The following is a 26,708-nucleotide window of genomic DNA, read 5'->3' on the forward strand; positions in this document are numbered from 1 at the left end:
TGACGCCGCGGACGCCATCTTAAGTACTGGCAGGGAGGGAGCCCGGCTTTTGCAAGCCCCTGGGCTGGGGGCGGGGAGTTGCAGCGGCTTCCCGCGTGAGAGGTGGCCCCGAAATGAGGGCGCACAGCGCTCGGGGGCCCCTTGCCCTTTTTACTGATTAGTGAACCTGACGCAGATGTGCCCTGGACTCCATGCAGTTAGGGTCCCCGGGGGGCGCTCTGTGGTCCCTGAGCCTTATCCCGGGGGATTGGCCAGTAGGCAGCTGGACAGGTCACGCATGCTGCGCACCTACTGTGTGAGGGGCCTCAGAGGGGGCTCCTGCCCCAGCCTGGGGCATCCTGGAAGGCTTCCTGGAGGAGGCAGGCCAGGAGCTGGCTGAGGTGCCCAGGGCAGCCCGTGGCTCCTTCCAGAAACTGAAACCCAAGCAGTGGGGATGGGGGGAGCACGGCGTCTCCCCCCCAGCCTCGTGGCCAACGGGCAGCCCAGCTGCCGCCTGTCCCCTCCCTCGCTCATCCCCAGCCTCGCGGCCGATCGGGTGTCGGAGCCAGCCGGGCGCCGGGAGCCGCGGGTATCAGCTCCAGGCCCAGCTGGGAGCGGGTAACCGGAGCCGGCGGTGGGCACGGGGCACCGGAGCCGCGGGAGGTAGGCGAGGGGCCTGGGGTGGGGGCTCCACTTAGGTGAGAGGCAGGGCCGGGGCCGAGCTGCACCTGCCGGCGTCCACCGCGCCTGGGGGTCGCAGCCCCACCCTGCCTCCCCGGCCCGGCGCTTTGGGGACACGGAGGACCCCGGCCCCTCCGCTGAGCCCAGGGACTCCCACGGCCCAGGCCGCCTCTCGGGCAGGTGCAGGGCGCCCCGCCCCTACTCCCTGGCAGGAGGCCCCCAGGTAGGGGTGGTCCTTCCCCGGGGACCCCCCTCTCACGCAGCGCCCCCTGGAGACGCCCCGCGGGCCTGCACGCAGGTGGACGGGAGGGAGTGGGGTCCCGGAACCCGCCTCTGCCCAGAGGGGGCCCCGGGAGGGCCAGCGGGGGCGGTGGGGGCCAGCCTGCCTGTCCCTGCCCTCCGGGGTGGGGTCCCGCCCCCCCTGCCACCCCTGCCCCTCCCCAGGAGGCCCGGAGAGACGAGGCGAGGGGGACACTGGGCATGAAGACCCTCCGGGCGCGATTTAAGAAGACAGAGGTGGGTCTGAGGCCGCGGGGACCCCTGAAGCCCCCCACCCCGTCCCCTCCTGTGGCCGGGCACCTGCTGGCCTCTGGGCTGTCGCCCCGCCCCCTGCCGCCCCGCCCTCGCCGTGTCCAGCACTGGTCTCCAGGAACCGCCCCCCACGCAGATTTCTGCGCCCACGGCTTTCCGACCCCCGCGAGTGTCCACTGCTCCCCCTGGGCCTGCGGCGCGGGGAGGGTGGGTGCGGGTTTCCCGCCGAGCGGATGGTTCCAGCGGTCCGGGAAGGCTTCCCGGAGGAGGTCACCTAGGTGCGAGGGTCCGAGGGGAAGAGGGAGGGAGCCGCCTTGGGGTGCAGGAGATGGCCAGTGCCAAGGCCCCGGGGTAGCACCGGGCAGCCTTGGGTGGGGCCGCCCCAGAGAGGGAGAGGCCCCTGCGTCTGCCTCGCCCCCCCCCCAGGCCCCGCAAGCCAGTGTCGGGCCCCGAGCCCCTCGCACAGCCGACGTCAGAACGCTCGGGTTTCCGCCCCGTGGCCGGAGCGCTCCGGGGGTCTGCCTGGAGGAGGCAGGCCAGTGATGGCGCCCAGGAGGGAGCACCGGGGCTGGGGAGGAGCCTCGCCCCGTGGCCTCAGGGCACAGAGGCAGGGCTTTCAGGCGGGAGCAGGGTGCGGGGGCGCTGAGGGGTCCCCGGGACCCAGAACGCGGGGCCGCTGGGGTGCCCATCCCGGGTCAGAGCCCCTGGCTGGCGTCCTGGCTCTGGGCTCAATTCCAGCTCCTTGCTGTGCAGCCTGGGCCCCGCCTCCCACCTGGGAGCCCCGGATGGAGCTCCTGGCCACCGGCGTCCACCTGGCCCGGCCCTGGCTGTCGTGGGCACCCCGGGAGGGACCCAGTGCGGGGGGACCTCTGTCCGTGTCTCTGCCTTCCGAATAACTTTTTTTAAATGTGAAAGTCAGGGTTAGGCAGAGCGAACTTTGCTGACTGGGGTAGGGCCGTTGATGATCCCTCTTCTTTTTTTTAAATTTATTTTATTTATTTGAGAGGCAGAGACAAGTCTTCCATCCCCTGGGTGACTCCCCAAATGGCTAGAGCGGTCGCAGCTGGACCTGGCTACAGCCAGAAGCTCCATCCGGGTCTCCCACGCGGGTACAGGGGCCCAAGGACCTGGGCCATCCTCCACTGCCCTCCCAGGCCCTAAGCAGGGAGCGGGACTGGAAGAGGAGCAGCCGGGACTCGAACCGGCGCCCGTGTGGGATGCGGGCGCTGCAGGGCGTGGCTTTAACCCCCTGCGCCCCAGCGCGGCCCGGGACCCCTGCTTTATAGAGGGGGAAGGCGGCGGCTGGAGGCCACAGAGCCGGCAGGAGACACCGCGCCCCCCAGCCCTGTGCGGGCGGGGGTGGGGAGGGGCGGCACAGTGCACCGCCTGCGCCGTGTGGCCCTTCGCGGGGTGACCGTGGAGTTTCTCGCGGAAATCCACACCGCTGGCGGCCGTCCCTGAGTGGTGGCGGCCGGAGGCGGGGACCGAACCCCCGTCGCCGGGTCGTGGCTGGAGCGGTTGGGTTTGCAAGAATCCTGCAGCTCGGAGGAGACCCCTCCCCAGTCTGGCGAGCCCCTGCCCGCCCGCGCGCGCTGCACCTGCGCTCCTCCCCCCTCCTCCTCCGGTTTCCCTGCCCGGACTCAGGTTCGCCTTTTGTTCGGAGCCCTGGCGGGGGGGGGGGGGGGGGGGAGAAAGCCGACACCGGAGTGCGTGACTGCGGGGGGGGGGGGGGTGCTGAGCCTGGCGCCCCGCCCCCCGCTCCCCGCGGCTCCTCCTCCCCCCACCGGCCCTGCCCGCAGGCCCTGACAGGGGGCGATTCCACCGGCGGGGGTGGGGTAGACGGGAGGGGGGGTCTCAGTGCTGCCTGACCGAGGGCGCTGTCCTCTCCTCCCCCCTCCCTCTCTCCCTCTCTCCCCCCTCCCTCTCCTCCCCCCCCCCCCCGTCTCTCTCCATTTACCTTTCTCTAATTCATTCCATACACACAGTGTGCACCTGCTGTGTGCAGGCCCCGTTGAAGGATTTGATGCCAGGTGGGGGCAGGGGCGGGGTGGGGGGCTCCCACGGCCACGCTCAGGGGGTCTGCGCTTGCGTTAACCCTGTGCTCTCCGAATCTTGGCTGGGAACGCGGCACTGACCGAGCTGGACAAATCTGCCCTTTCTCTGAGCCCGGAGCCTGGAATGCCTGCGTCCTGTATCCGCAGGGCCCGGGTTCGAATCCCGGCTCCGGCTCCCTGCCGATGTGCAGCCTGGGAGGCCGCAGGTGATGGCAGGAGCACGCGGGTCCCTGCTGCCCACAGGAGGCCTGGGCTCCCGGCCGTGGCTGCTGCAGGCTTGTGGGTGGGGGGTGCGGCCGTGGCGGGGAGGGCACCGTGTGTCTCCCAGGAGCAGAGACCAAGGCCAGGGTCTGCCTCGGACGATGGCGTCCACAGTGGGGTCGGGCGGCGGGAGGCGGGCTTTCTGCTGTGGTGCCGGGCAGGAAGGGACCTGCGTGGGAAGCAGGTGGCGCCAGCAGGGTGGGCTGCGGGCGCGGATGGGGCGGGTGCGAAGCGCCAGGCAGCAGAGGGTCCCGGCTTCGCAGCCGCCGGGGCCTCCAGGGCTGGCATCCAGGAGGCGCTCAATAAATGCTCAAGGCCTTGGGGAGCGTCTCTCCAGGGGCCGATCGGGTGCGGATCTGCCAGGCACCTGCCGTGTGCCAGGTGCTGTTCCGGGCGCGGGGACCCTGCGGGAGGGGTGGGTGGGGGACAGGCAGGACGGCGAGGAGGAAGCTCCGCGAGGATGTAAGATGGGGCGTGGTCAGGCGGAGGCGTGTCCAGGGGAGAGGGAGCCAGCGCGCCGGTGACTTGGGAAGGGCTGTGCGGAGGCCCTGGGGCAGGACCGAGGGGGGGTGGAGGGAGCAGCAGAGGGCGGCGAGGGGTGGGCCGGGCCCTGGGGGCCCCCGGGTGCTCTCTGCCTGCTGTGGGGGCCGGGGCCGGGACCGGGACTGACGCAGCTGTGTGGGCCCAGGTGAGCTGCGGTCTCTCCTCGACACGACCTTGTCCCTGCTGTCCCCCAGCCGCTGCCCACCCTCTCCTCCAGGAAGCCTTCCTGGACTCCCCAGCCTGTGTCCCTGCTTTCCTGGGTGGGCTGCTGCCCTGGTCACCCAGGGGCCCCGGTGACGGCAGGGTCACCTCGGAGCCGGCGCCGGCCCCAGCATCCCATCCCTGCCTCGCCCGCTGGTGGAGGGAGGGAGGGAGAGAGACGGGGGGAGACAGAGAGAGACAGAGGGAGAGAGGGAGAGAGAGGAGGGGGGAGAGGGAGGAGGGAGACAGGGAGGGAGGGAGAGAGAGGGAGGGGGAGGGAGAGGGAGGGAGAGAGAGGAGAGAGAGGGAGAGAGGGAGAAAGGGAGGGAGCGAGGGAGAGAGGGAGAGAGATGGAGAGAGGGAGAGGGAGAGAGAGGGAGAGAGGGAGGGAGGGAGAGGGAGAGAGAGAGGGAGAGAGAGAGGAGGGAGGGGGAGAGGGGAGAGGGAGGGGGAGACAGAGAGAGGGAGGGAGCGGGAGAGAGAGGGAGACAGAGAGAGAGAGGGAGAGAGAGAGGGAGAGAGGGGGAAAGGGAGAGAGAGAGAGACAGAGAGAGAGAGATGGAGAGAGGGAGAGAGAGAGGGAGGGGGGAGGGGAGAGGGAGGGGGAGACAGAGAGAGAGGGAGGGAGCGGGAGGGAGAGCAAGGCGGGGGAGACTCCGTGCACTGCTTGGCTCCCTGCAGTAGCAGGGCCGGGCCGGGCTGAACCAGGAGCCGGGGGCTCCATCCGGGTCTCCCCGGTGGGTGAGGGGCCCCAGCGCCTGCGCCCTCACCGCCGCCTCCCAGGGCGCGCGTTCCCGGGAAGTTGGGTGGGAAGCAAGGTGGAGGCTCAGGCTGTCCCTGGTGCGGTGCAGGCGTCCCCCGCCCGCCCCCGCGCCGCCGTGTTTATGGGCCGCCTGCTGTATGCGCAGCACCTGTCCTTTCGGTGCTGTCTGTCCAGGGACGGTTTGCTGGGAAGCCCATTTCATGGATGAGGCAAGTGGAGGCCGAGGCGGTAGGTATCCTGGTCTGGTCACCATGGTGACTGCAGGCGGGCAGGGGCGGGGCTGGATTCAAATGGAGTTTTCTCTGGCTGCGTAGCGCCCCCTGGCGGACGGACGGATGAGTGAACGAACGAGGTAAGGAAAGGAGCTAGTGAGCCCAGAGCGCTGATGGACCGGCGGCAAAGGTGGGGGGGCTTCACCTGTCCAGGCCCCCCGGTGGGGGGCCCGGAGACCCCCGCGGCTCCAGGAGGCGGAGATGGATGCCCAGGGCCCCCACCCCATCCGCGCGGACCCCAGCCAGCAGCCTGCGGGGGGATGAGGGAGCCAGGCGCCCCCTCCGCCAGGCCGCCAGGCTGGACACCAAGGTCAAGCCCGGCCAGAGCGTCGTCCCCTCCCCCAGCTCCGCTCCTGGACGCTGCCCCCACCCCCTGCACCGGTGAGGGGCGGTGGCAGCGGCGTGGGCGGGGCGCCAGGCTCGGCCCCTCCCCCGGCCCCTCCCTAGCCGCCTCGCGGCCCCTCCGGCCCCTGTGGTCTCGTCGCCGCCCCGAGCCCGGCGCCCGGCGCCCTGGACGCCATGAAACAGCTGTGCTTGTGCGCAGCCGCCTCCTGCGCGGTAGGGCCCGGGCGGGGCGGGGGGCGCGGGGCGCGGGTCTTCTGCCTCCCACCCCGCCCCGCCCCCTGGCCTGCGTGCGGGACCTGGGCCTCCCTCAGACCCCAGACTCTGGAGGGTGCGCGCGGGAGGGGCCGCTTGGGGGCAGCCGAGCGGGGACCTTGGGGACGCCCGGGGCCGTGTCCGGGGAGACAGCTTCGAGCGCAGATGGGGACGTGGGGGAGAACTTAGGGGGCTCGGGCGGGGGCGCGGCTTGGGGACCGGGGAGCAGGGCACTGCTGGCGAGCCGGGCAGGGATTCGGGACACAGCTGCGGGGAGAGGGGGACAGTGGGCGGGGGCTTCGGGTCGGGTGGGGGCCGGGAGGGAGGAGTCGAGGACGGCTTTGAGGACAGGACACGGGGTCCCACCGCCGCGTGAGGCTGCAGTGGGTTTGGGGCTGGGTTGGGCGGTGGTCCTGGGGGGCGCTGCCTGAGGCCGCCCCCCACCCAGGCCCACCTCCCCCGCCCCGCAGCTGCGGCTCAGCCCCGCCGACCTCGGCTCCTGCCCGCCCTGTGGCCCCTGCCCCATCCCGAAGCCCGCGGCCAGAGGCAGGCGCCAGGCAAGTGCGGGGTGGGTGGGGGGAGGCCGGCGGCCGTGAGAGCCCAGAGCCCCCGCCAGGGGCGGTGGGGAGGGGGCGGCAGCCCGCCCGGCCCCACGCACCCCTGCCTGGGCCCCGCAGAGCCAGGTCTGGGGCCGGAGTGACGAGCGGCTGCTGCAGGCCGTGGAGCGCGGGGACCCGGCCCGCGTGGCCGCCCTCATCGCCCGCAAGGGCCTGGTGCCCACGAAGCTAGACCCCGAGGGCAAGTCCGCGTGAGTGCCCGCCTCGGGGGTGGGGTGGGGTGGGGCCGGCGGAGGCCGCCTGCGGCTGACCCCTGATCCCGACCTCGGACCCCCAGTTTCCACCTGGCGGCCATGCGGGGTGCGGCCAGCTGCCTGGAGGTGATGCTGGCCCAGGGCACCGACGTCATGAGCACGGACGGAGCAGGTGGGACGGGGGGGGGAGGGGTGGGCAGGCAGGGCAGGTGCTGGGGGGGGGGAGCCCAGGGTCCAGCCTGCTCCTGTCCAGGGCCTGGCCGGGGGCTGACATCAGAGACCAGAGGCTGAGTTGGCCACCGCGGTGGGGGCAGGGGAGTATCTGGGGCATGGGGTGGTCCCCGAGGAAGGGCGGGAGTCGGAGCAGCTGGGACAGTGGAGCAGCTGGGAGCTGGGGAGTATCTGAGACCAAGGGAGGGGCTGAAGTGGAGAGGTCCGGTGGGGGGGCAGGAGCAGCTGGGCTCAGGGGGGCAGCTGACCCGGGGCGTGAGGTTAACTCGCGGAGTTTGGGGAGTGAGAGGTTTGCAGGCTCACGCATTCGGGAGTCGCTGGGGCCTGGGCGGTCACTGGGCACGGGCAGAGCCGAGGCCGGGGCCAGAGGCAGGGCGGGCGGGACGCCTGGAGCAGCTGGGGCGTTGTGGAGTATCAGGCAGGATGAGCGAGGGAGTGTGGATGGGCTAGGGCCCGGCGGGAGCTCCCACGGAGAGGAGCTGGGGCCGCGGGCAGACACCCCGCGCACGGACGCCGGCCTGGGGAGTAGCTCCAGCCCCTGGAGTATCTGAGCGCTGGGAAACCTCTGCCTTCCAGGTTACAACGCCCTCCACCTGGCCGCCAAGTACGGACACCCACAGTGCCTGAAGCAACTCCTGCAGGTCGCTCCGGTCTTGTCCCAGATACCCCGAGCCCCGGCTACTCCCTGGGCAGCCAGATGCTCCCCAAACCCTAGAGCTCCCAGCTACTCCCCAGACTCCCAGCTACTCCTTGTCCTCCCCCAGCGGAGGGTGGCTCGGGGGCTGTGAGGAGGTGGGCTTGCCCAGGGGCTGGGGGCCTGGAGTGGAGCAGACGCGGGGTGGGGGGTCACGTGGCCCGTGTCTCCTCCTCAGGCCTCCTGTGCCGTGGACGTCGTGGACGGCAGCGGGTGGACGGCCTTGCATCACGCAGGTGGGTGCGGCCCTCACCGTGGGGTTACCCCAAGCGGGGCCCGGGGCGGGGGTCTCAGCCCCTTGCCCGGACGAGGTGGGGGTCCCCGGTTTCCTTTCCTTTGAGACGTTAGGGAGGCCCGAGGCCCAGGCAGCCCGCACCGCCGTCGCCCGCACACAACTCTCGCTGCAGGAGCAGGGGAAGGGCCGCGGCGCCAGGCCCTGGCCAGAGCCCGCCCGGCCCCGGCCCTCGCCCCTCGCGCCCCTGACCTTGAGTCGCGGTAGAAATTCGCGGCGGCTGTTGCACGCTGCCACCTAGCGGTGGCGCCGCGTATGACCGCCCGCGGAAGCTGACTCCGCCCCCTGCACCTGCTGACCGAGGCTTGCCTCCGACTGTCCCCCAACACGCTGTCCACCCAGCAGGGGCAGGGACCGCCCCGAGCATGCGTGGATGTGTCACTCCGCTGCCCCCCACCCCGTGGCCATACCGGCAGAGAGCCGGGCTCCCGCTGACCTCTCCCAGGAGGGCTCCTGGGAGGCCCTCCCTGCCCCCTGGGGCCCAGGACACCTGCTCTGGCTGACCCTGACCTCGCAATGCCCTCTCCCACCTCCGGGCCTTTGCCCACGCCGCCTCGCCCCTTTCTCCTGCAGGACCCAGAGCTCAGACCACAACCTGAACACTCCTTGGCGGGGGGGGGGGGGGGTTACTCTGCCCCTGAGCCCGCCGGGCAGCCACGGGCGTGGCTGGGCCCCTCCTCGTCTGTCCAATGGGAGCCCTGCCTTTGTCAGCAGCCCCCCAGCATAGGCAGGGATTTCTCATTCGGGCAGAAGCCCCCAGAGCGAGCCTCCACCCTTCCGTTTGTCCTCCCAGCTGCTGGCGGCTGTCTCTCCTGCTCCGAGGTCCTGTGTTCCTTCAAGGCGCGCCTGGACGCCCGGGACCCGGTGAGCCCCCGGGAGCTGCTGGGGGGTGGGGGGGAGAGCCTGCAGTTGGGGCACGCGGCCTCCAGGTGGCAGCACCCCCGGCGCCCCCGGAAGGTTGAGGTTGAAGTCAGGGTCCTGGGTCCAGAGCGCCCCCTCCGCTGCTGTTCTCACGTCGCCCCCGCCCCGCCCCGCGCACAGTCCGGCGCCACGCCCCTCATCCTCGCGGCTCAGATGTGTCACACGGACCTGTGCCGCCTCCTCCTGCGGCAGGGGGCTGCCGTGAATGATCAGGATCTGCAGGGCAGGTGCGCATCTCCCCACCTCCAGGCGCGGGGGGGGGGGTCTCGGGGCGCCCTCTCCCGCTGAGTGGCGGCGCCGTCTTGCCTTAGGACCGCCCTGATGCTGGCCTGCGAGAGCGCCAGCCCCGAGACGGCCGAGGTCCTGCTGCAGGGCGGGGCGCGGCCGGGCATCACCGACGCCCTGGGCCAGGACGCGGCTCACTACGGCTCCCTGGCCGGGGACAAGCTGGTCCTGCACCTGCTGCACGAGGCGGCCCAGCGCCCCTCCCCGCCCAGCGGTACGCGAGCCCCGCCCCCCTGCCAGTGTCCTGTCTCCCCATCTTTTCCTGCTATGGACAGTTTCCAGGCTCCCCGTATTTGCTGCACCCTGGGAGGTTTCAAGGAGCCCCGCGGGCTGCCCCAACACCAGTATTGATTGAGCCCAGCTGCGGCGGGTGGATCCAAGGGCCAGTGGTGGGACTGGGAGCCCCCACGAGCCCCGTGGGCCCACGAGCGGTCTTCCAGGGGCGGGGCGTGGAGCCCCCGGGACAGCGGCGCTGACCCTGCGTCCCCCTCTCTCCTGCGCCCCCTAGAGGACGACTCCTGCGAGGCATCATCTCAGGTAGGAATCGGTGCCCTCAGGTGTGTCCCTCGGATGCCCCAGGCCGGGAGAGCCCAGAAGGAGGAGCTGCGGGCCCGGGGCTGTAGGACTTGGGTCTGAGAGGGCCGTGTCCAGGGCGCGCCGCCACCAAGCGGCTTCTGCAGTGGGGACCCCCGGCGCTGCCTGAGAGCCCTGGGGGGTTGGGACCCGGTCCTGGCGCCGGCAAGTCAGCGTGGGGAGGGCTCAGTGGGGCGCGGCCCCGCCCCCTGCCCCACTCACCCTCGCCCCCCACCCAGAACTCCGTGTCCAGCCACGAGAAGCAAGGGGCTCCCAAAAAGCGGAAGGCACCCCCGCCGCCCGCCAGCGTCCCCGTGCCGGTGAGCCGAGCCCGCGGCGGGCGCGGGGTGGGGCAGAGGGCGCCCTCCGACGGTGTCTAAAGGTCCTGGGCTGCCGGGGGGGGGGGGACAACAGGACGACCACGAGGCCTACGAGGAGATCGTGCGACTGCGGCAGGAGAGGGGCCGCCTGCTGCAGAGGATCCGGGGCCTGGAGCAACGCGAGGCGGCCGGGAGGCAGGAGGTTCGGAGGCCGCGGGGGCGCCCGAACTCGGCCCTGCCCCACGGCCTTGGCACGGGCTGTTCCTCTCTCCCCTCCCTGGCTCACAAAGCCCCCCCCCCGTGCCCCCCCCCGGCCCGAGCCCAGCTCTGTTCTCACTGCTGCCGGGTGGGCCCGACGTCGCGTCTTCTCCGTGTGCAAGCCCAGGGGGGTGGCTGATCACGCCTGTGCCGCTCTACACGTATGAACACGCGTTTGAACGCGGGGTCCCACACAGTAGGCACTCAGTAAAGACTTGCCGGTCGTCGGATGGTGGCTGGGGCCCCGTAGGCGCTCAATAATAAGTGAGCTGCCTGAATACTGTGTCGGCATACAGTAGGTGCTCAGGCGAGCGGCTGGCACACAGTAGGCTCTCGCCGACGGCTAAGGCGTGAGCGGGGGGGGCGGTGCTGTGTGGTGCATATCAGGCGCCGGGGCACGCGGACCCCAGCCCAGATGCACCCCGTGCCCCTTGTCCCATCAGCCGCCCGAGGCGGAGGCCAGCTCCCTCCACAGCCTGGAGAGACAGGTAGGTGGGGCGGGGAGGGGGAGGAGCCGACCCTGAAGCCACGCCCCCGCCCCACGCCCCCGCCCCACCTCACGCTGCAGGTGCAGGAGCTGCAGCAGCTGCTGGCCGCCAAGCAGGAGGAGAAGGAGAGCCTGGGCAGGGAGGTGGAGAGCCTGCAGAGCCGCCTGTCCCTGCTGGAGGTGGGCGGGGCCGGGGCGGGGCCGGGGCGGGGCCGGGGAGGTGGAGAGCCTGCAGAGCCGCCTGTCCCTGCTGGAGGTGGGCGGGGCCGGGGCGGGGCCGGGGAGGTGGAGAGCCTGCAGAGCCGCCTGTCCCTGCTGGAGGTGGGCGGGGCCGGGGCGGGGCCGGGGAGGTGGAGAGCCTGCAGAGCCGCCTGTCCCTGCTGGAGGTGGGCGGGGCCGGGGCGGGGCCGGGGAGGTGGAGAGCCTGCAGAGCCGCCTGTCCCTGCTGGAGGTGGGCGTGGCCGGGGCGGGGGCGGGGAGGTGGAGAGCCTGCAGAGCCGCCTGTCCCTGCTGGAGGTGGGCGTGGCTGGGGCGGGGGCGGGGCGGGGCCGGGGAGGTGGAGAGCCTGCAGAGCCGCCTTTTCCTGCTGGAGGTGGGGCATGGGTGGGGTGGGGCGGGGCTTCAGCCCAAGGGGCGGGGCTTTAACTGGAGCAAGGCCTGGACCAGAATCAGGGGTGGGGCCAGAGGCAGAAGGGGTGGAGTCAGGGGCGGGGCTGTAACTGGGGCAAGGGCTCGTGGTAGGGCCGGGGGCAGGAGGGGAGGGGGCAGGGCAGGGCAGGAATCAGAGGGAGGGGCTAAGCCAGGGGCTGGGGCTGGGGCAGGGGCAGGAGAGGAGCTGGGGGCAGGGCCAGAGCCAGGAGGGATGAGGCTGGGGGTGGGGCCAAGGTGGGGGAGGGGCCTGCCATGGCCTGAGAACCCCACCCACTCCCATGCAGCCTCACACACGCGCACACCAGACAACATCCCAAGCCCACAGTCCCACCCAGACAACACCCCACTAATGCACACCCGGGAGGGAGCGGGACCGGAGGTGGAGCTGCCGGGACGGGAACTGGCGCTCCGTGGGGGGGGGGGGGGCTGCAGGCGCCGTAGAAAAACACTGAAATCCACACGTACGTGGACCTTCCAAGAATTCTTAGAAAGTGTGCACTTTGGAAAAATTATGCGTGGATTCTCACCGAAGTGTCCCTCATATTCAGAAAGCAGAGAGAGACACATCTCCCTTCTGCTGGGTCACTCCTCAAACGCCCACAGTGGCCGGGGCTGGGCCAGGCTGAGGCCGGGAGCCAGGGGCTCCCCCCGGGGCTCCCACGCGGTGCAGGGCCCAGCACCAGGCCCTCACTGTCGCCTCCCGGGGTTCACACGGCAGGGGGCTGGGACGCGCAGCCGCCCTGCTCTGCGAACCGCCGCCCCAAAAACTCACTACTGATTCTGCTTCCCACGGCGTTCGAAGACCTCGTGTCTGCCCGGAGGTTAATATCCACAGCCCCGAGGGAACAGCCCAGCGAAAGCCAAAACTGGGCAGAGGACACAGGGCGCACTCAGCCCGGGCGAGGGCCCTGGGCTCCCTCGAGGGTGTGTGACGGGCGCTGCTCTCTGTCCCCAGAATGAGAGGGAGGACACCAGCTACGACGTGCCCACCCTGGAGGACGAGGAGGGGGAGCTGTCCGGCTTTCCAGGTGAGCCCCAGGGGCCCACGGGGGCTGGGAGCTCCCGTCACTCCCCTCACGTGGCTACGCTCCCCAGGGAGGGGGGCCGAGCCACCACACCGCCCCCCTGCTCCTGTGTCCCCCGCCAGGGGCCGAGGCGCTGCTGTCCAAGCCGCTGAGCCCGGCAGCCCAGGAACTCTTGGCCTCCCTGCGGGAACAGGTGGCCGCGCTCACAAGACAGAACCAGGAGTTGATGGAGAAAGTGCAGGTGGGGAGACTGAGGACCAGGGCGGGGGTGGGCGGGCCGGGCGGCAAGGCCCCGGCTGTGCCGGCCTGACCGGCTGTCCCTGTCCCAGGTCCTGGAGAACTTCGAGAAAGACGAGTTGCAGGCGGAGGGCAGCGGTGCGGCCGAGGTCGTCCCCCTCGTCCTGTATGACTCGCTCCAGGCCCAACTGGACCAGCTCCGCAGGCAGCACGCGGAGGCCCTGCAGGCGCTGGAGCGGCAGGCGGCCCAGGAGGCGGCCCGGGAGGCGGGCGCCGGGGCCAGGACCAGGCCGGCTGGCCCGGAGCTCAATGGCACCGTGACTCCAGAAACCAGCGTTGATGGAGCCGAGACCACTGACGATGAGGCCACGGGAGTGGAGACCATGGAAGCCCAGGAAGCGGGATCCGAGGCCACGGAAGCCCAGGCCACGGAAACTGAGGCCGTGGGGGCCCAGGTGGTGGGATTTGAGGCCACAGAAGCCCAGGGTGTGGGAGCCGAAGCCGTGGGAGCCGAGGCCACAGAAGCCGAGGCCACGGAAGCTGAGGCCGTGGGAGCCCAGGTGGTGGGAGTTGAGGCCATGGAAGCCCAGGGTGTGGGAGCCGAGGCCACGGAAGCCAAGGCCACAGAAGCCCAGGCAGCCAGAGCAGAGGCCACGGGAGCCGAGGCCACAGACACAGCATCCACGGATGTGGAGGACACAGAAACAGAAAGCTCAGGGGCTGAGGCCGCAGAAATGAAACCCATGAGTGCCCAGGTTAAGGCTTTGAAAAGTGGAAACCCTGACGCGGGGGCCACGGGAGCAGAGGCCACGGGGGTGGAGGCCACGGAGCCAGGGCCCACGCACGTGAAAGAGAAGCCAGAAGGGACGGTCAATGCAGCGAGGGCCGCCGAGGCAGGGCCCACAGGTGCACAGGCCACGGATGTGGAGACCACCGACATGGAGGCCACGGGGGCCGAGGCCACAAGGGTGGAGGCCACAGCCCCCGGCACCCCCCAGAGTCTCGTCTTACACCCTGGTGCGGCCGAGGCCTCGGAAAAGCTGCAGGCAGAGCTGGAGATGAGGATTCGTGGCTTGGAGGAGGCGCTCCGGGCGCGGGCGCGGGAGGCGGCGGCCGAGCTGCGGGCCGCGCGGGGCCAGTGCGAGGCCGCGGAGGCCGAGGCCGGCCGGCTGCGCGTGCGCGTGCGCGAGGCCGAGGGCGGCGGGGACCCGGCGCAGCTGCGGGCGGCCCTGGAGCAGGCCCGCGAAGACCTCCGGGAGCGGGACGCCCGCCTGCGCGAGCTGCAGGCCGCCGCGGCCCGCCTGGACGAGGCCCGGGCCGGCCGGCTGCTGGCCGAGGAGGAGGCGCGGGGCCTGCGCGCGGAGCTGGCCCGCAGGGAGGAGCTGCGCCTGGAGCAGAGCCGCGAGCTGCAGGCGCTGCGGGAGCAGCTGGCCGACGCCAGGGCCGCGGGCGAGCAGCAGCGGGCAGCGGCCGCCGAGCTGGGCCGCGCGCGGGAGGCCGCCGAGGCGCGGGCCGCCGAGCTGGCCGCCGCCTGCGAGGAGGCGCGGCAGGGGCTGGCCGAGCTGCGCGAGGCGTCCGAGGCCCTCCGCCAGGCCTCGGTGCCCGCGTCCGAGCACCGCCGGCTGCAGGAGGAGGCGCTGGAGCTCCGGGGGCGCGCGGCCGGCCTGGAGCACGAGGTGGTGGCCACGGGCAAGGAGGCGGCGCGGCTGCGGGCCGAGCTGGAGCGGGAGCGCGCGGGCAGCGTGGCCCGCACGGAGCACGAGCGCGTGGTGCGCGCGCTGCAGGCCGATGTGGCCCGGCTGGAGGCGCAGCTGCAGGAGCTGGGCCGCAGGCACGAGAAGACGAGCGCCGAGGTCTTCCAGGTGAGCGCGCGCAACCAGGAGCGCCGTCCACGCGGGTGCGGGGGCCATCGTCCGCTCCTTCCCCAGGCGCATGAGCAGGGAGCCGGGTTGGAAGTGGAGCAGCCGGGACGCGAACTGTGCAGTCTCTGTTTGTCCGGTTTACGACCCCCGGGTCCGTCCCCTGGCTGGGGGTCGCGGCTCCCTCAAAGCTCCTTGGTGGCTCGGGGCACGCGACCCCCTTGGTCTCAGGGACTTTTCCCGTCTGTGGACACTTCCCCCGTTGGACTCTGGGGGGCGCCCTGGGTCGACATCTACCCCCCAATCCTCCCCGTGCTGCAGCGTGGCCGTTTCACCACTAGGGGGCGCCCGGAACGCAGGTGCGCCCCAGATCTGAGCGCCAAAGCCACGCGGAACGGGGTGCTGGGTCCGGCACAGAGGCCTTTGGTCTTTGCTGTTGGCTCTCGCGGCGTCCGGCCTGGCTCTGAGCTCCAAGACGAAGCCCAGCGCGGCCTTTCCCACCCTGTCCCCTGGCGAGTCCAGAGGCTTGGGTCCTACTGGCCTGGGAGCAGGGACCACGGGGCGTCGACCGAGCTCTGGACCCGGTCCCTTCCCCCACACCGGGGCAGGTGCGCAGGTGCACTGGTGGCCCCCGGGCGCTGCGGTCTCGCCTGGAGCCGCTGGCTCTTGGCCGTAGGTCGCTGTTCCAGGGAGGGTTTCTGGGGTCCCTGGAGTGTCTTACCCTGCTCGGATTTCTGCCTAGTTTTATCTGAAAAGGAGAGAGAGAGGAGAGAGAGAGAGAGAGGCCTTCTTCCCACTGGTTGTTCACTCCCCAAATGTCCCCCACAGCCGGGGCTGGGTCGGAGCCTGCCGCCCCCAGGTGGGTGACCCGAGCTGTCCCGGGGCTGCCCTCCCGGGAGCTGGAGCCCAGAGTGCAGCCAGCGCCAAAGCCACTTTTTTGCACCCTGTTTGTTTCTCGTCCAGCTCTTTTCTTTTGCAACTCCAATCTGCTCCAGAGACCGCGTTCGCTCGCTTTCTCCCACCACCGCCCGCCCCGGGACACAGGGGGCTGTTGGCGCTTTATATACAAACGGGGAAACTGAGGCAGGGACTGGCTTCCCAGCCCTTGGGCCAGAGAAGCAGGACGGGCCGGCCGGCATGCTCAGGGGGGCGCCAAGCCCTCCCGGGCACTCTGGGTTTGGATGTCCCCTGGCCGGAGCAGAAGCGTCAGAAACTCCCGGGACCGTGATCCCAAGGCGTCACACGGGGGTCCGGGTCGCGGGGGCCCGGGGGTCCGGGTCTCTGAGCGTCACTCGGGGGCCGGGCCGCAGGTGCAGCGGGAAGCCTTGTTCATGAAGAGCGAGCGGCACGCGGCGGAGGCCCAGCTGGCCACGGCGGAGCAGCAGCTGCGAGGGCTGCGCACCGAGGCGGAGAAGGCGCGGCAGGCCCAGAGCCGCGCCCAGGAGGCCCTGGACAAGGCCAAGGACAAGGACAAGAAGGTGGGCGTCCTCTCCCTCGCTCGGGCGCGGGGTGAGGGGCCCTGCTGGGGGTTCCGGACACCACCCAGTGTCCCACTGTGGCACCGTGACGTGGATCGAGCACCGACTGTGTACCGTCGGCTGTGGGTTGGTGCCAGGTTCTCCCCAGACCCCCACCCCCCGCCCCGTGTGGAGGCCTGAGCACAGAGAGGTTGGCCTCTTGCCCAAGGGCACACAGCATGCACTGCTCCCAGCAGGTTGGTTTCTGCTTTTGTTTTTCAAGACTTATTTATCAGGGGCCGGCACTGTGGCGTAGAATGGTACGTGTGCTCCCTGCTCCAGCGCCGGCATCCCACGTGGGTGCCGGTTCGAGTCCCGGCTGCTCCACTTCCGGTCCAGCTCTCTGCTGTGGCCTGGGAAAGCAGTGGACGATGGACCAAGTGCTGGGGACCCTGCACCTGCGTGGGAGACCCGGAGGAAGCTCCTGGCTCCACCCTGGCTGTCGCGGCCATCTGGGGAGTGAACCAGCAGATGGAAGACCTCTCTCTCTCTCTCTCTCTCTCTCTCTCTTCCTCTCTAATTCTTTCAAATAAATGAATAAATCTTTTAAAAAAATTATCAGTTATTTGAAAGTCAGAGTTACAGTAATAGGGAGAGAGAGAGAGAGAGAGAGAGGTCTTCCATCTGCTAGGTCACTCCCCAGATGGCCACAATGGCCTGGGCTGAGCCAGGCTGGAGCCAGGAGCTTCCTCCGGGTCTCCCACGCGGGTGCAGGGGCCCAAGGACTTGGACCAGCATCCACTGCTTTCCCAGGCCACAACAGGGAAACGTGGAGCAGCCGGGACTCGAACCGGCGTCCATAGGGGAGGCTTAACCTGCGGAGCCACAGCGCCGCCCCCAGGTTCTGTTCTTAAATGATGCGGGCGACAGCGACCTCTAGCGGTGACGTCAGGCATTTTCATGCATTCCTAATTTCCCGCCGTCCTGGGAAGACGCGGGGTCGAAGCCGGGAGCCGGGAGCTCCATCCGGGTCTTCATCCCCATTTCCCAGGTGAGCCAACCGAGGCTCCCGGGGGTGAAGGCAGTGGATCGCGGGCCGCACACAGCCCCCGGTCCTGACTCCGTGGCCTTGGTCACGTCGTGCGACCTCTGCCCGCGGCCGTGGTTCCTGTCCCGTGGGGGCGGCTCCCCTGGCCCCTGCGGCCGTCCTGGGCTCTGCAGGCCATGGAGCAGCCCCAGCCGTCCCAGACTCCGCCCAGTGTCCCCTGGGGGGGGGCACAGCAGTCCCTGATGAAGATCCTGGAATCTGCCGTAGGAATGAGGCCCAGCACTTACTGAGTGCCTGCTGTGTGCCCCAGTGCAGGGTGGCGAATCTCCCCCATTTCACAGATGGGGATAGTGAGGCTCGGCGGGACCCCCACCCCCACCCCGTTCCGTGATCAGCTTAGAGGAAGAGGAACAGCAGGGTGACGCCCCCAGCCCCGCTGTGCCGGGCTGCCTGGGGTCCGGGGAGCCCATGGGGGAAGGGGCAGGTGTAGGCGGCCAGAAAGCGCCGGGTTCTCCCGCCTGCGGGGCAGACAGCAATGGCTCTGGCGGCGGGAGGCGGCTGGCGCGGCCGCGGCCCGGCCAGGGTGGACGCCAGGAGCCAGCCTGCGGCTCCGGCACCGGCTGACAGCGCCCCCTGCCGGCAGATCACGGAACTCTCCAAGGAGGTCTTCAGTCTCAAGGAGGCGCTGAAGGAGCAGCCGGGCGCCGCCGAGGTGCAGGCTCTGCGCGACCAGGTGGTGGCGCTGCAGCAGCGCCTGCAGGTGCGGGCTGGGCCGCGGGGCGGGGGCGGGGCGGGGGCGGGGCGGGGGCGGGGGCGGGGGCGGGGGGGCGCAAGTCCTCGGGCACCCGGCACCCCCGCTTCCCTGAGCGGCCTACCCTGTGCCCCACAGGACGCCGCCAGGGACCGCTGTGCCGTGGTGGCCTTGTACAGGAGCCACCTGCTCTACGCCATACAGGTGAGCCCTCCCCGGGCCCGCCGGCCTCTGTGCTCGCTGGGGTTGGGGTGCGGGTGGGGGAGGGGCCGGAGCAGGTGCACCCAGGGCCGCCGGTCCTCTCTGTTCCCTGCTCCTCAGGGTCAGATGGACGAAGACGTCCAGCGAATCCTGAGTCAAATCCTGCAAATGCAGCGGCTGCAGACCCAGGGCCGCTGAGGCTGCGCCCGAGGGGCCGCCCGCCCCCGCCCCCGCACCCGCACCCGCACCCTCACGGGGCCCCTGCCCCCTCCAGGCCGCCCCGCTGGGCCCCTTCCCGACTTTTCTGTAGCTGGCTGCATCGCTCGGAGAATCTGTGACAAGTCCCACCCCCCCCACACTGCCAACCCGCCCGTGTCGCCCCTCGTCACGTCCCGGGGACGCCCCTCCCCCGGGAATAAAAATGCACCGTGCACAGCTCCAAGGCTGGTGGCCTGCGTGTGGGAGCCTGGGGGAGGAGCCCCGCCTGGGTCTCCCGCGTGGGGGGGGGGGCAGGTGCCAAAACTGCGAAGCTGGAGTCAGGAGCTGGGACTCGAACCCAGCACCTCGGTTCCGCCAGGAAGGCGCGCTCAGTCCCCACCTGCCCGGGACAAACCCCGGCTGAAAGCCTGGGGGCCTTCCTGGAGGGGAGGCCCCCTGAGGGTCCAGCCTGGCCTGGCCCCGGGGTTTCCTTGGGTGTCCAGCAGCCGCGAGGCAGGTCCCCAGCTGTCCCCGTCACATCACAACCTCTGTGTGTCATGCCGGGGCTGCCCCTGCTGAGGCCCGCGTACCGGTGTCGCTGGGGCCGGCATCTCCGGGGCGGTGAACGGGCGCGTGGCTCTCGCTGCTCTAGGGGTCCCCGCCGTGTTCGCGTGGTCTCTCCCTCCCTCTCTCCCTCCTTCTCCCTCTCTCCCTCTCTCTCCCTCTCTCTCTCCCTCTCTCCCTCCGTCCCTCTCTTTCCCCCTCCCTCTCTCCCTCTCTCTCCCTCTCTCTCCCTCTCTCCCTCCTTCTCTCTCCCTCTCTCTCTCCCCCTCTCTCCTTCTCCCTCTCCCTCTCTCTCTCTCTCTCTCCCCCTCTCTCCTTCTCCCTCTCCCTCTCCCTCCCTCTCTCCCCCTCTCTCCTTCTCCCTCTCCCTCTCCCTCCCTCTCTCCCCCCTCCCTCTCTCCCTCCTCTCTCTCCCTCCCTCTCCCTCCCTCCCCCTCCCTCTGTCCTCCCTCTCTCTCCCTCCCCTCCCCTTCCCCCTGTCCTCTCTCCCTCCCCCTCCCTCTGTCCTCTCTCTCTCTCCCTCCCCCCTCCTGTCTCCATCCTCTCCAACTCCTCCCCCTCCCCCCCCACGTGGGGAAAGCCACCAGGTCACTTCCCCATTTGGTGGCTGCTTCCTGGTTGGGTGGCCGCCCCGCCCCCTGCACGTGGTGGCCGGGCCCCTCTCTCTGGCTGGACTTCCCCCCGGCCGTCCCCCGCGCCAGGACGGTCCCCACCCAGCTCCTGGGAGCACACTCGCTCTGCGGCCGCACCATGGTCCCCAGGCTCCTCCTGGCCCTCGCCCTCTGGGCCGGCCGCTCGTCCTGCCGAGCAGGGGAAGGTACGTGGGGTCCCTGGGGGGCTGGGGGCAGGCGGGGGGCACTCTCGGGGGGCAGGGCCTTGCCCTCCTGCCAGCCTGGGCCGGGTCTGGGGTGCGGGAGGCGCTGACGCCTGCCGTATGTTCCCTGGTGGGACGTGATTGCTGGCCCTGGGACAGATAGGGAAACTGAGGCACAGAGCAGCCGGGTCCCAGCCCCAGGACGACAGCCCGGGGCTGCCAAGGACTGAAGACCCAGCTCGCTCACGTGTGGGTTGCACAGTCCCACACGTAGCCGGGGACGGAGAGTCTCAGAACCACGCCTGCCCAGCCTCCTGCGCCCTCAGCAATGCGGTGCCACCACTGTATACGTGGGAGCGGCCCGTGCTGCCAGGCAGCCTGAGGGCACAGACGGGGGCGCTGGGGGCCTTGGTTCCCAGACCCCCCTGCCCCGCCCAGGGGACAGACAGGGGTGCTGGGGGCCATGGTTCCCAGACCCCCCTGCCCCGCCCAGGGCACAGACGTGGGCACTGGGGGCCTTGGTTCCCGGACCCCCCTGCCCCCCCCACGCAGTGGACAGACGTGGGTGCTGGGGGCCTTGGTTCCCGGACCCCCCTGCCCCGCCCAGGGGACAGACGTGGGCGCTGGGGGCCTTGGTTCCCGGACCCCCCCTGCCCCGCCCAGGGGACAGACGTGGGCGCTGGGGGCCTTGGTTCCCGGACCCCCCTGCCCCGCCCAGGGGACAGACATGGGCGCTGGGGGCCATGGTTCCCGGACCCCCCTGCCCCGCCCAGGGCACAGACGTGGACGCTGGGGGCCTTGGTTCCCGGACCCCCCTGCCCCGCCCAGGGGACAGACGGGGGCGCTGGGGGCCTTGGTTCCCGGACCCCCCTGCCCCGCCCAGGGGACAGACGTGGACGCTGGGGGCCTTGGTTCCCGGACCCCCCTGCCCCGCCCAGGGGACAGACGGGGGCGCTGGGGGCCTTGGTTCCCGGACCCCCCTGCCCCGCCCAGGGGACAGACGTGGGCGCTGGGGGCCTTGGTTCCCGGACCCCCCTGCCCCGCCCAGGGGACAGACGGGGGCACTGGGGGCCTTGGTTCCCGGACCCCCCTGCCCCGCCCAGGGGACAGACGTGGGCGCTGGGGGCCTTGGTTCCCGGACCCCCCTGCCCCGCCCAGGGGACAGACGTGGGTGCTGGGGGCCTTGGTTCCCGGACCCCCCTGCCCCGCCCAGGGGACAGACGGGGGCGCTGGGGGCCATGGTTCCCGGACCCCCCTGCCCCGCCCAGGGGACAGACGTGGGCACTGGGGGCCTTGGTTCCCGGACCCCCCTGCCCCGCCCAGGGGACAGACGGGGGCTGAGCGCACAGTAGGGCCGGGTGGATGGGACTCACTCGGCCCTCTCTGTCTCCCTCTCCGGGCCGCCCCGCAGCTGCCGCCCAGCCCAGGGTGCAGTGCCGGGCGCCCAGGTACCCGCTGGCCGTGGACTGCTCCTGGGACCTGCCGCCGCCGGCTCCCGACTCTGCCGGGCCCCCGACCTTCGTGGCCACGTACAGGTCAGAGAGGCCACGGGGGGGGGTGCAGGGGACCCTGGGCTCCCAGGAGAGGCCCCGCCCCCGCCCTCACACCCGGGAAACTGGAGCCCCAGGTCCGGGCGCCACCCGGACACCGGCCACTCTCAGGCCCCCAGACACCTGCCACGGCCGAGGCGGGGCCAGGACAGAGCCAGGGGCAGGCGCGCCCCCCGGACCCCCGCGAGGGCGGCGGGGGAGCTGGGATCGGAGCCGGGGCAGCCCAGGCGCCCGCGTGGCCCGGTCGGCCGTGTGGGACAAGCAGGCCATTTTGGAAGGTTCCAGAAAGTTGTCTGGGACGCTGCCGTCGGCACATTCCCGGGAACTCGGAAATGGACGCCGGCGTCCGATGTCCGACCCCAGAGTCCCCGCACCTGGGGGGCCCTGGAAGGGGGGAGGCCCTGTCGAAGCTTCTGGAACCCCAACCCCCACCCGCCCCCAGGCTGTGACCCCCCATTCCGGGCCCCGGGGCGGGCTCGGGGCTCACGGTGCACCCCCCGCCCAGGCTCCGGGCTCACGGTGCACCCCCACCCCCGCCCCCCACCCAGGCTCGGGGCTCACGGTGCACCCCCGCCCCCGCCCAGGCTCGGGGCTCACGGTGCACCCCCACCCCCCGTCCCCCGCCCAGGCTCGGGGCTCACTCACGGTGCACCCCCCACCCCCACCCAGGCTCGGGGCTCACGGTGCACCCCCGCCCCCGCCCCCCTGCCCCGCCCAGGCTCGGGGCTCACGGTGCACCCCCGCCCCGCCCCCGCCCAGGCTCGGCTTGGCCCCCCGCGGCGAGAGCTGGCCCTGCGCGCAGGCGGCGCCGGAGGCCGCGAGCTGCAGCATAGCCGGCCTGCGGCTCTTCTCCCCGGTGCCCTACGTCCTCAACGTCACGACCCTGCACGGCGGCAGCAGCCTCACGGCCTTCGTGGCAGAAAACATCAGTGAGTGCGGGGCGGGCGGGCGGGGGGCTTCCCGCGTGGCTCCGCGCGCCCACCCGGCCTGTGCTCCCCGCAGCCGCCGCAAGAGGGCGCGCCTGAGCACCCACCGCCCACACCGGGCCCGGGGTCCCCACGCACTCAGGGCCCCCACGGCCACGGGGCCCTGCAGGACCCGCCCTGCCCTCTGCCCCAGGCCCCGGCCTCGCTGTGTCCCCACGCTCTGTCCTGCCACCCCCACGCCCCATGAGGCCTCACCCCCCCAGCAGTGCATCAGCCGTGGAAACCCCGTGCGCGTGGGTGTTCAGCGGTGACGTCACCCAGCTGCCACCCACGGGCAGTGACAGCCCACGGACGCCCACAGCACAGAGATTTCTCTTTTTAAAAGATTTATTTGAAAGGCAAAGAGAGAGAGAGAGAGAGCGCGAGGTCTCCCATCCGCTGGGTCACTCCCCAGGTGGCCGCAATGGGTGGGGCAGGGCCAGGCGGAAGCCGGGAGCCAGGAGCTCCCCGGGTCTCCCACGGGGGCACCGGGGCCCAGCACCAGGGCCGGCACCGCTGCCTTCCCAGGTGCGGTGTCACAGGTGGCGGCTGTGCCGGCCACGCCGCTGGGCCCGCTCCTCCCTGTGTCCATCAGGCGGTGAACACACACCCTGCTGGTCCAAGTACGCAGTGGAATATTACGCAGCCAGGAACAGGGGTGGGCTCTGACCCTCACACAGACAGACCAGGCGGCCACGCCACGCTGCAGGGCATTCCAGGGACAGGAAGGGGATCCGTGGTCGCCACGGATTGGGCTGAGGGAATATTCTGGAAGCAGCGTGGGGCTGCCCCGGGGGAGCTTCGGGAGACCCCTGCGCCCCCTGCCGCTTCCTGGGCGTCTGTCAGGGCCCCCCCACCCCCTGCCCCTCGGGGCAGCCGGCGAGCGCGCAGGTGAACGACTGAATCAGGGAATGAATGCCCGCAGTGCCGCCCCTGACCCCGCCCCTCGCCCCCTCCCAGTCAAGCCCGACCCTCCCGAGGCCGTGCGCCTGAGCCCCCTGCCCGGGCAGCGGCTGCGGGTGCAGTGGGCGCCCCCTCGCTCCTGGCCCCTCCCTGATGTCTTCCCGCTCAAGTACTGGGTCCGCTACCGGCGCCCGGGGGCCGCCCGCTTCCGCCAGGTGAGCCGGGTGCGGGGCGGGGGTGGGGGCTGGGTGCGGGGCGCGGGCAGGGGGCGCGGGGCGGGGGTCCCGGCGCCCAGGGGCCGCCCGCTTCCGCCAGGTGAGCGGGGTGCGGGGCGGGGTGCGGGGCTGGGCAGGGGGCGCGGGGCGGGGGTCCCGGCGCCCAGGGGCTGCCCGCTTCCGCCAGGTGAGCTGGGTGCGGGGCGGGGCGGGGCGGGGCGCGGGCAGGGGGCGCGGGGCGGGGGTCCCGGCGCCCGGGGGCCGCCCGCTTCCGCCAGGTGAGCGGGGTGCGGGGCGGGGGTGCGGGGCGGGACCTTGGGCGCGGGGCGGGGGTCCCAGCGCTCGGGGGCTGCCCGCTTCCGCCAGGTGAGCGGGGTGCGGGGCGGGGGTGCGGGCCGCGGGGCGGGGGCTGGGGCGCGGGGCGCGGGCAGGGGGCGCGGGGCGGGGCCTTGGGCGCGGGGCGGGGGTCCCGGCACCCGGGGGCTGCCCGCTTCCACCAGGTCCACCAGGGGTCCGCGCAGAGCCGCGCTGGGTCCACCCCAGGTGCAGGTCGCAGGCCCAGCCCTGGCCCCTGAGCCCGCCTCTCCGCCCGCAGGTGGGCCCCACCGAGGCCACGTCGGTCACCCTCAGGGCCCTGCGGCCCGGCGCCAGGTACCAGGTGCAGGTGGCCGCACAGGACATCACGGACGCCGGGGAGGCCAGTGACTGGAGCCCGCCTGTGGCTGCGCCCTGACCCTGGGGCGGGGTCCGGGCCCCCCGAGGCGGCTTCGGCTGGGCCTCGCTGTGCCCATCTGCGGAATGGGGGCGCCCCCTGCCCGGCCGCAGCGCGGGGCTTTGCCAACTGGGAATATTTTAAGAAAAATAAATAAATAACTCGCTGGAGTCACCCCCCCACCCCCCGCCTTAGTCTCTCTTGCTTGGTCGGGTCGGGAATTTCTAAGACAGGGAGACCCCGGGGTCACGGGCCGCCCCCGCCCAGGGTCCCGGTGCGGTTCCTGGGGCTGCGATCCAGGGATTGCAGAGTGACAGCTGTCACTCAGAGCCCGGATGTCACGCAGCGCCCGGCTGTGACGCAGAGCCTGGCTGTCATGCAGAGCCCGGCTGTCACTCAGGGCCCGGCTGTCACTCAGAGTCCCCAGCTGTCACGCAGAGCCCCGGCTGTCACTCAGGGCCCGGCTGTCACGCAGAGCCCCGGCTGTCACTCAGGGCCCAGCTGTCACTCAGAGCCCGGCTGTCACACAGAGCCCGGCTGTCACGCAGAGCCCGGCTGTCACTCAGGGCCCGGCTGTCACGCAGGGCCCGGCTGTCACGCAGAGCCCGGCTGTCACGCAGAGCCCGGCTGTCACTCAGGGCCCCGGCTGTCACTCAGAGCCCGGCTGTCACTCAGAGCCCGGCTGTCACGCAGAGCCCGGCTGTCACGCAGAGCCCGGCTGTCACTCAGGGCCCCGGCTGTCACTCAGAGCCCGGCTGTCACGCAGAGCCCGGCTGTCACGCAGGGCCCGGCTGTCACTCAGGGCCCCCGGCTGTCACTCAGTGCCCCCGGCTGTCACTCAGAGCCCGGCTGTCACTCAGAGCCCCCGGCTGTCACTCAGAGCCCGGCTGTCACTCAGAGCCCCGGCTGTCACTCAGAGCCCGGCTGTCACTCAGGGCCCCGGCTGTCACTCAGAGCCTGGCTGTCACTCAGAGCCCGGCTGTCACTCAGGGCCCAGCTGTCACGCAGAGCCCGGCTGTCACTCAGGGCCCAGCTGTCACACAGAGCCCGGCTGTCACGCAGGGCCCGGCTGTCACTCAAGGCCCGGCTGTCACTCAGGGCCCGGCTGTCACGCAGAGCCCGGCTGTCACGCAGGGCCCGGCTGTCACGCAGGGCCCGGCTGTCACTCAAGGCCCGGCTGTCACTCAGAGCCCGGCTGTCACTCAGGCCCCGGATGTCACGCAGAGCCCCGGCTGTCACGCAGAGCCCCCGGCTGTCACTCAGAGCCCGGCTGTCACTCAGGGCCCCGGCTGTCACTCAGAGCCCGGCTGTCACTCAGAGCCCGGCTGTCACGCAGGGCCCAGCTGTCACGCAGAGCCCGGCTGTCACTCAGGGCCCAGCTGTCACACAGAGCCCGGCTGTCACGCAGGGCCCGGCTGTCACTCAAGGCCCGGCTGTCACTCAGGGCCCAGCTGTCACGCAGAGCCCGGCTGTCACGCAGGGCCCGGCTGTCACGCAGGGCCCGGCTGTCACTCAAGGCCCGGCTGTCACTCAGAGCCCGGCTGTCACTCAGGCCCCGGATGTCACTCAGAGCCCCGGCTGTCACGCAGAGCCCCCGGCTGTCACGCAGAGCCCCCGGCTGTCACTCAGAGCCCGGCTGTCACTCAGGGCCCCGGCTGTCACTCAGAGCCCGGCTGTCACTCAGAGCCCGGCTGTCACTCAGGGCCCAGCTGTCACGCAGAGCCCGGCTGTCACTCAGGGCCCAGCTGTCACACAGAGCCCGGCTGTCACGCAGGGCCCGGCTGTCACTCAAGGCCCGGCTGTCACTCAGGGCCCAGCTGTCACGCAGAGCCCGGCTGTCACGCAGGGCCCGGCTGTCACGCAGGGCCCGGCTGTCACTCAAGGCCCGGCTGTCACTCAGAGCCCGGCTGTCACTCAGGCCCCGGATGTCACTCAGAGCCCCGGCTGTCACGCAGAGCCCAGCTGTCACTCAGAGCCCGGCTGTCACGCAGAGCCCGGCTGTCACGCAGGGCCCCGGCTGTCACGCAGAGCCCGGCTGTCACGCAGAGCCCCCGGCTGTCACTCAGAGCCCGGCTGTCACTCAGGGCCCGGCTGTCACTCAGGGCCCGGCTGTCACGCAGAGCCCGGCTGTCACTCAGAGCCCCGGCTGTCACTCAGGGCCCGGCTGTCACTCAGGGCCCGGCTGTCACGCAGAGCCCGGCTGTCACTCAAGGTCGCGCACGTGTGCCCAGGCCAAAGCGGCGGCTCCGCGGGCGGGGGCCGCGGGGTCTTTGATTCGGGGGCAAACGAAGGTGTCCGCGGGGGGCCGCTGGCGCCCCCCACCGCGGGCGTGGGCGCAGGGGGCCGCGTGGTGGTCCCAGGGCTGGAGACGCCGGAGACAGGGCAGCCCGCGGCCGCCCCGACCCCCGGGCCCAGCGCTGCCCGCGCCGTGGCGTCTAGACCCGGACCCGGGCCGCCGGCGACCGCGGCGGGAGGGCGGGCCGGCGGTCACTTCTGCGGGAGGGGCCCTGACTGAGCTGAGCGCGCGGTGCCCGGCTCCATCCGCTTCCGTCGCCTGCGGCCGGGAGACCCCGGTGGGCGGCTGGAGAGTGAGCCGGCGCGTGGGGTCGCTGTCCGGGGTGCGCCCGCCTGGACCCGCGCGCGGACCCCTGCCCCCAGCCCCGCAGCGGGCCGCGCCGCCTCGGACGGGCCCCGGAACCTTTATTTCACGCTCCCGACGTTGTCACTCCGGAGCGAAGACAGCAGTACTCGGAGTTTGATAGGCGTGAATTGTAGCCAATGAGAAAGGCAGCGTCAGAGTGGTG

General features: G+C 71.7%; 2 protein-coding genes across 2 annotated transcripts; both read left to right on the forward strand.

Moving 5' to 3' along the window:
• The first annotated feature begins 18 nt into the window (after positions 1 to 18).
• Positions 19 to 18,836, forward strand: ANKRD24 (ankyrin repeat domain 24). Its single transcript, XM_070058630.2, has 22 exons — positions 19 to 642; positions 1,105 to 1,176; positions 6,353 to 6,439; positions 6,560 to 6,690; positions 6,777 to 6,865; positions 7,501 to 7,565; positions 7,797 to 7,854; positions 8,704 to 8,774; positions 8,952 to 9,058; positions 9,143 to 9,330; positions 9,625 to 9,653; positions 9,929 to 10,009; positions 10,104 to 10,211; positions 10,711 to 10,755; positions 10,836 to 10,934; positions 12,361 to 12,433; positions 12,553 to 12,671; positions 12,760 to 14,529; positions 15,837 to 16,004; positions 17,675 to 17,791; positions 17,921 to 17,986; positions 18,104 to 18,836. Exons 2-22 carry the CDS (start codon positions 1,141 to 1,143, stop codon positions 18,179 to 18,181), a joined length of 3,585 nt encoding a protein of 1,194 aa, XP_069914731.2. The 5' UTR covers positions 19 to 642; positions 1,105 to 1,140; the 3' UTR covers positions 18,182 to 18,836.
• A 533-nt stretch (positions 18,837 to 19,369) lies between these two features.
• On the forward strand, positions 19,370 to 24,086 carry EBI3 (Epstein-Barr virus induced 3). Its single transcript, XM_070058649.2, has 5 exons — positions 19,370 to 19,562; positions 20,971 to 21,094; positions 21,869 to 22,038; positions 23,035 to 23,192; positions 23,788 to 24,086. The coding sequence occupies exons 1-5, from the start codon at positions 19,496 to 19,498 to the stop codon at positions 23,923 to 23,925; spliced, it is 657 nt and encodes a 218-aa protein (XP_069914750.2). The 5' UTR covers positions 19,370 to 19,495; the 3' UTR covers positions 23,926 to 24,086.
• Positions 24,087 to 26,708: the final 2,622 nt, after the last annotated feature.

The sequence above is a fragment of the Oryctolagus cuniculus genome, chromosome 16 (assembly GCF_051225735.1).
Source record: "Oryctolagus cuniculus isolate XC-2025 breed Fujian yellow rabbit chromosome 16, ASM5122573v1, whole genome shotgun sequence".
NCBI lineage: Eukaryota > Metazoa > Chordata > Mammalia > Lagomorpha > Leporidae > Oryctolagus > Oryctolagus cuniculus.

Coding starts and splice junctions, on each gene's coding strand:
- ANKRD24 (XM_070058630.2), top strand. CDS start 1,141: ATGAAGACCCTCCGGGCGCGATTTAAGAAGACAGAG. Junction 10,212..10,710: donor AGGCGGCCGGGAGGCAGGAG/GTTCGGAGGCCG, acceptor TTGTCCCATCAG/CCGCCCGAGGCGGAGGCCAG. Junction 12,672..12,759: donor AGTTGATGGAGAAAGTGCAG/GTGGGGAGACTG, acceptor TCCCTGTCCCAG/GTCCTGGAGAACTTCGAGAA.
- EBI3 (XM_070058649.2), top strand. CDS start 19,496: ATGGTCCCCAGGCTCCTCCTGGCCCTCGCCCTCTGGGCCGGCCGCTCG. Junction 19,563..20,970: donor GTCCTGCCGAGCAGGGGAAG/GTACGTGGGGTC, acceptor GCCGCCCCGCAG/CTGCCGCCCAGCCCAGGGTG. Junction 22,039..23,034: donor CTTCGTGGCAGAAAACATCA/GTGAGTGCGGGG, acceptor GCCCCCTCCCAG/TCAAGCCCGACCCTCCCGAG.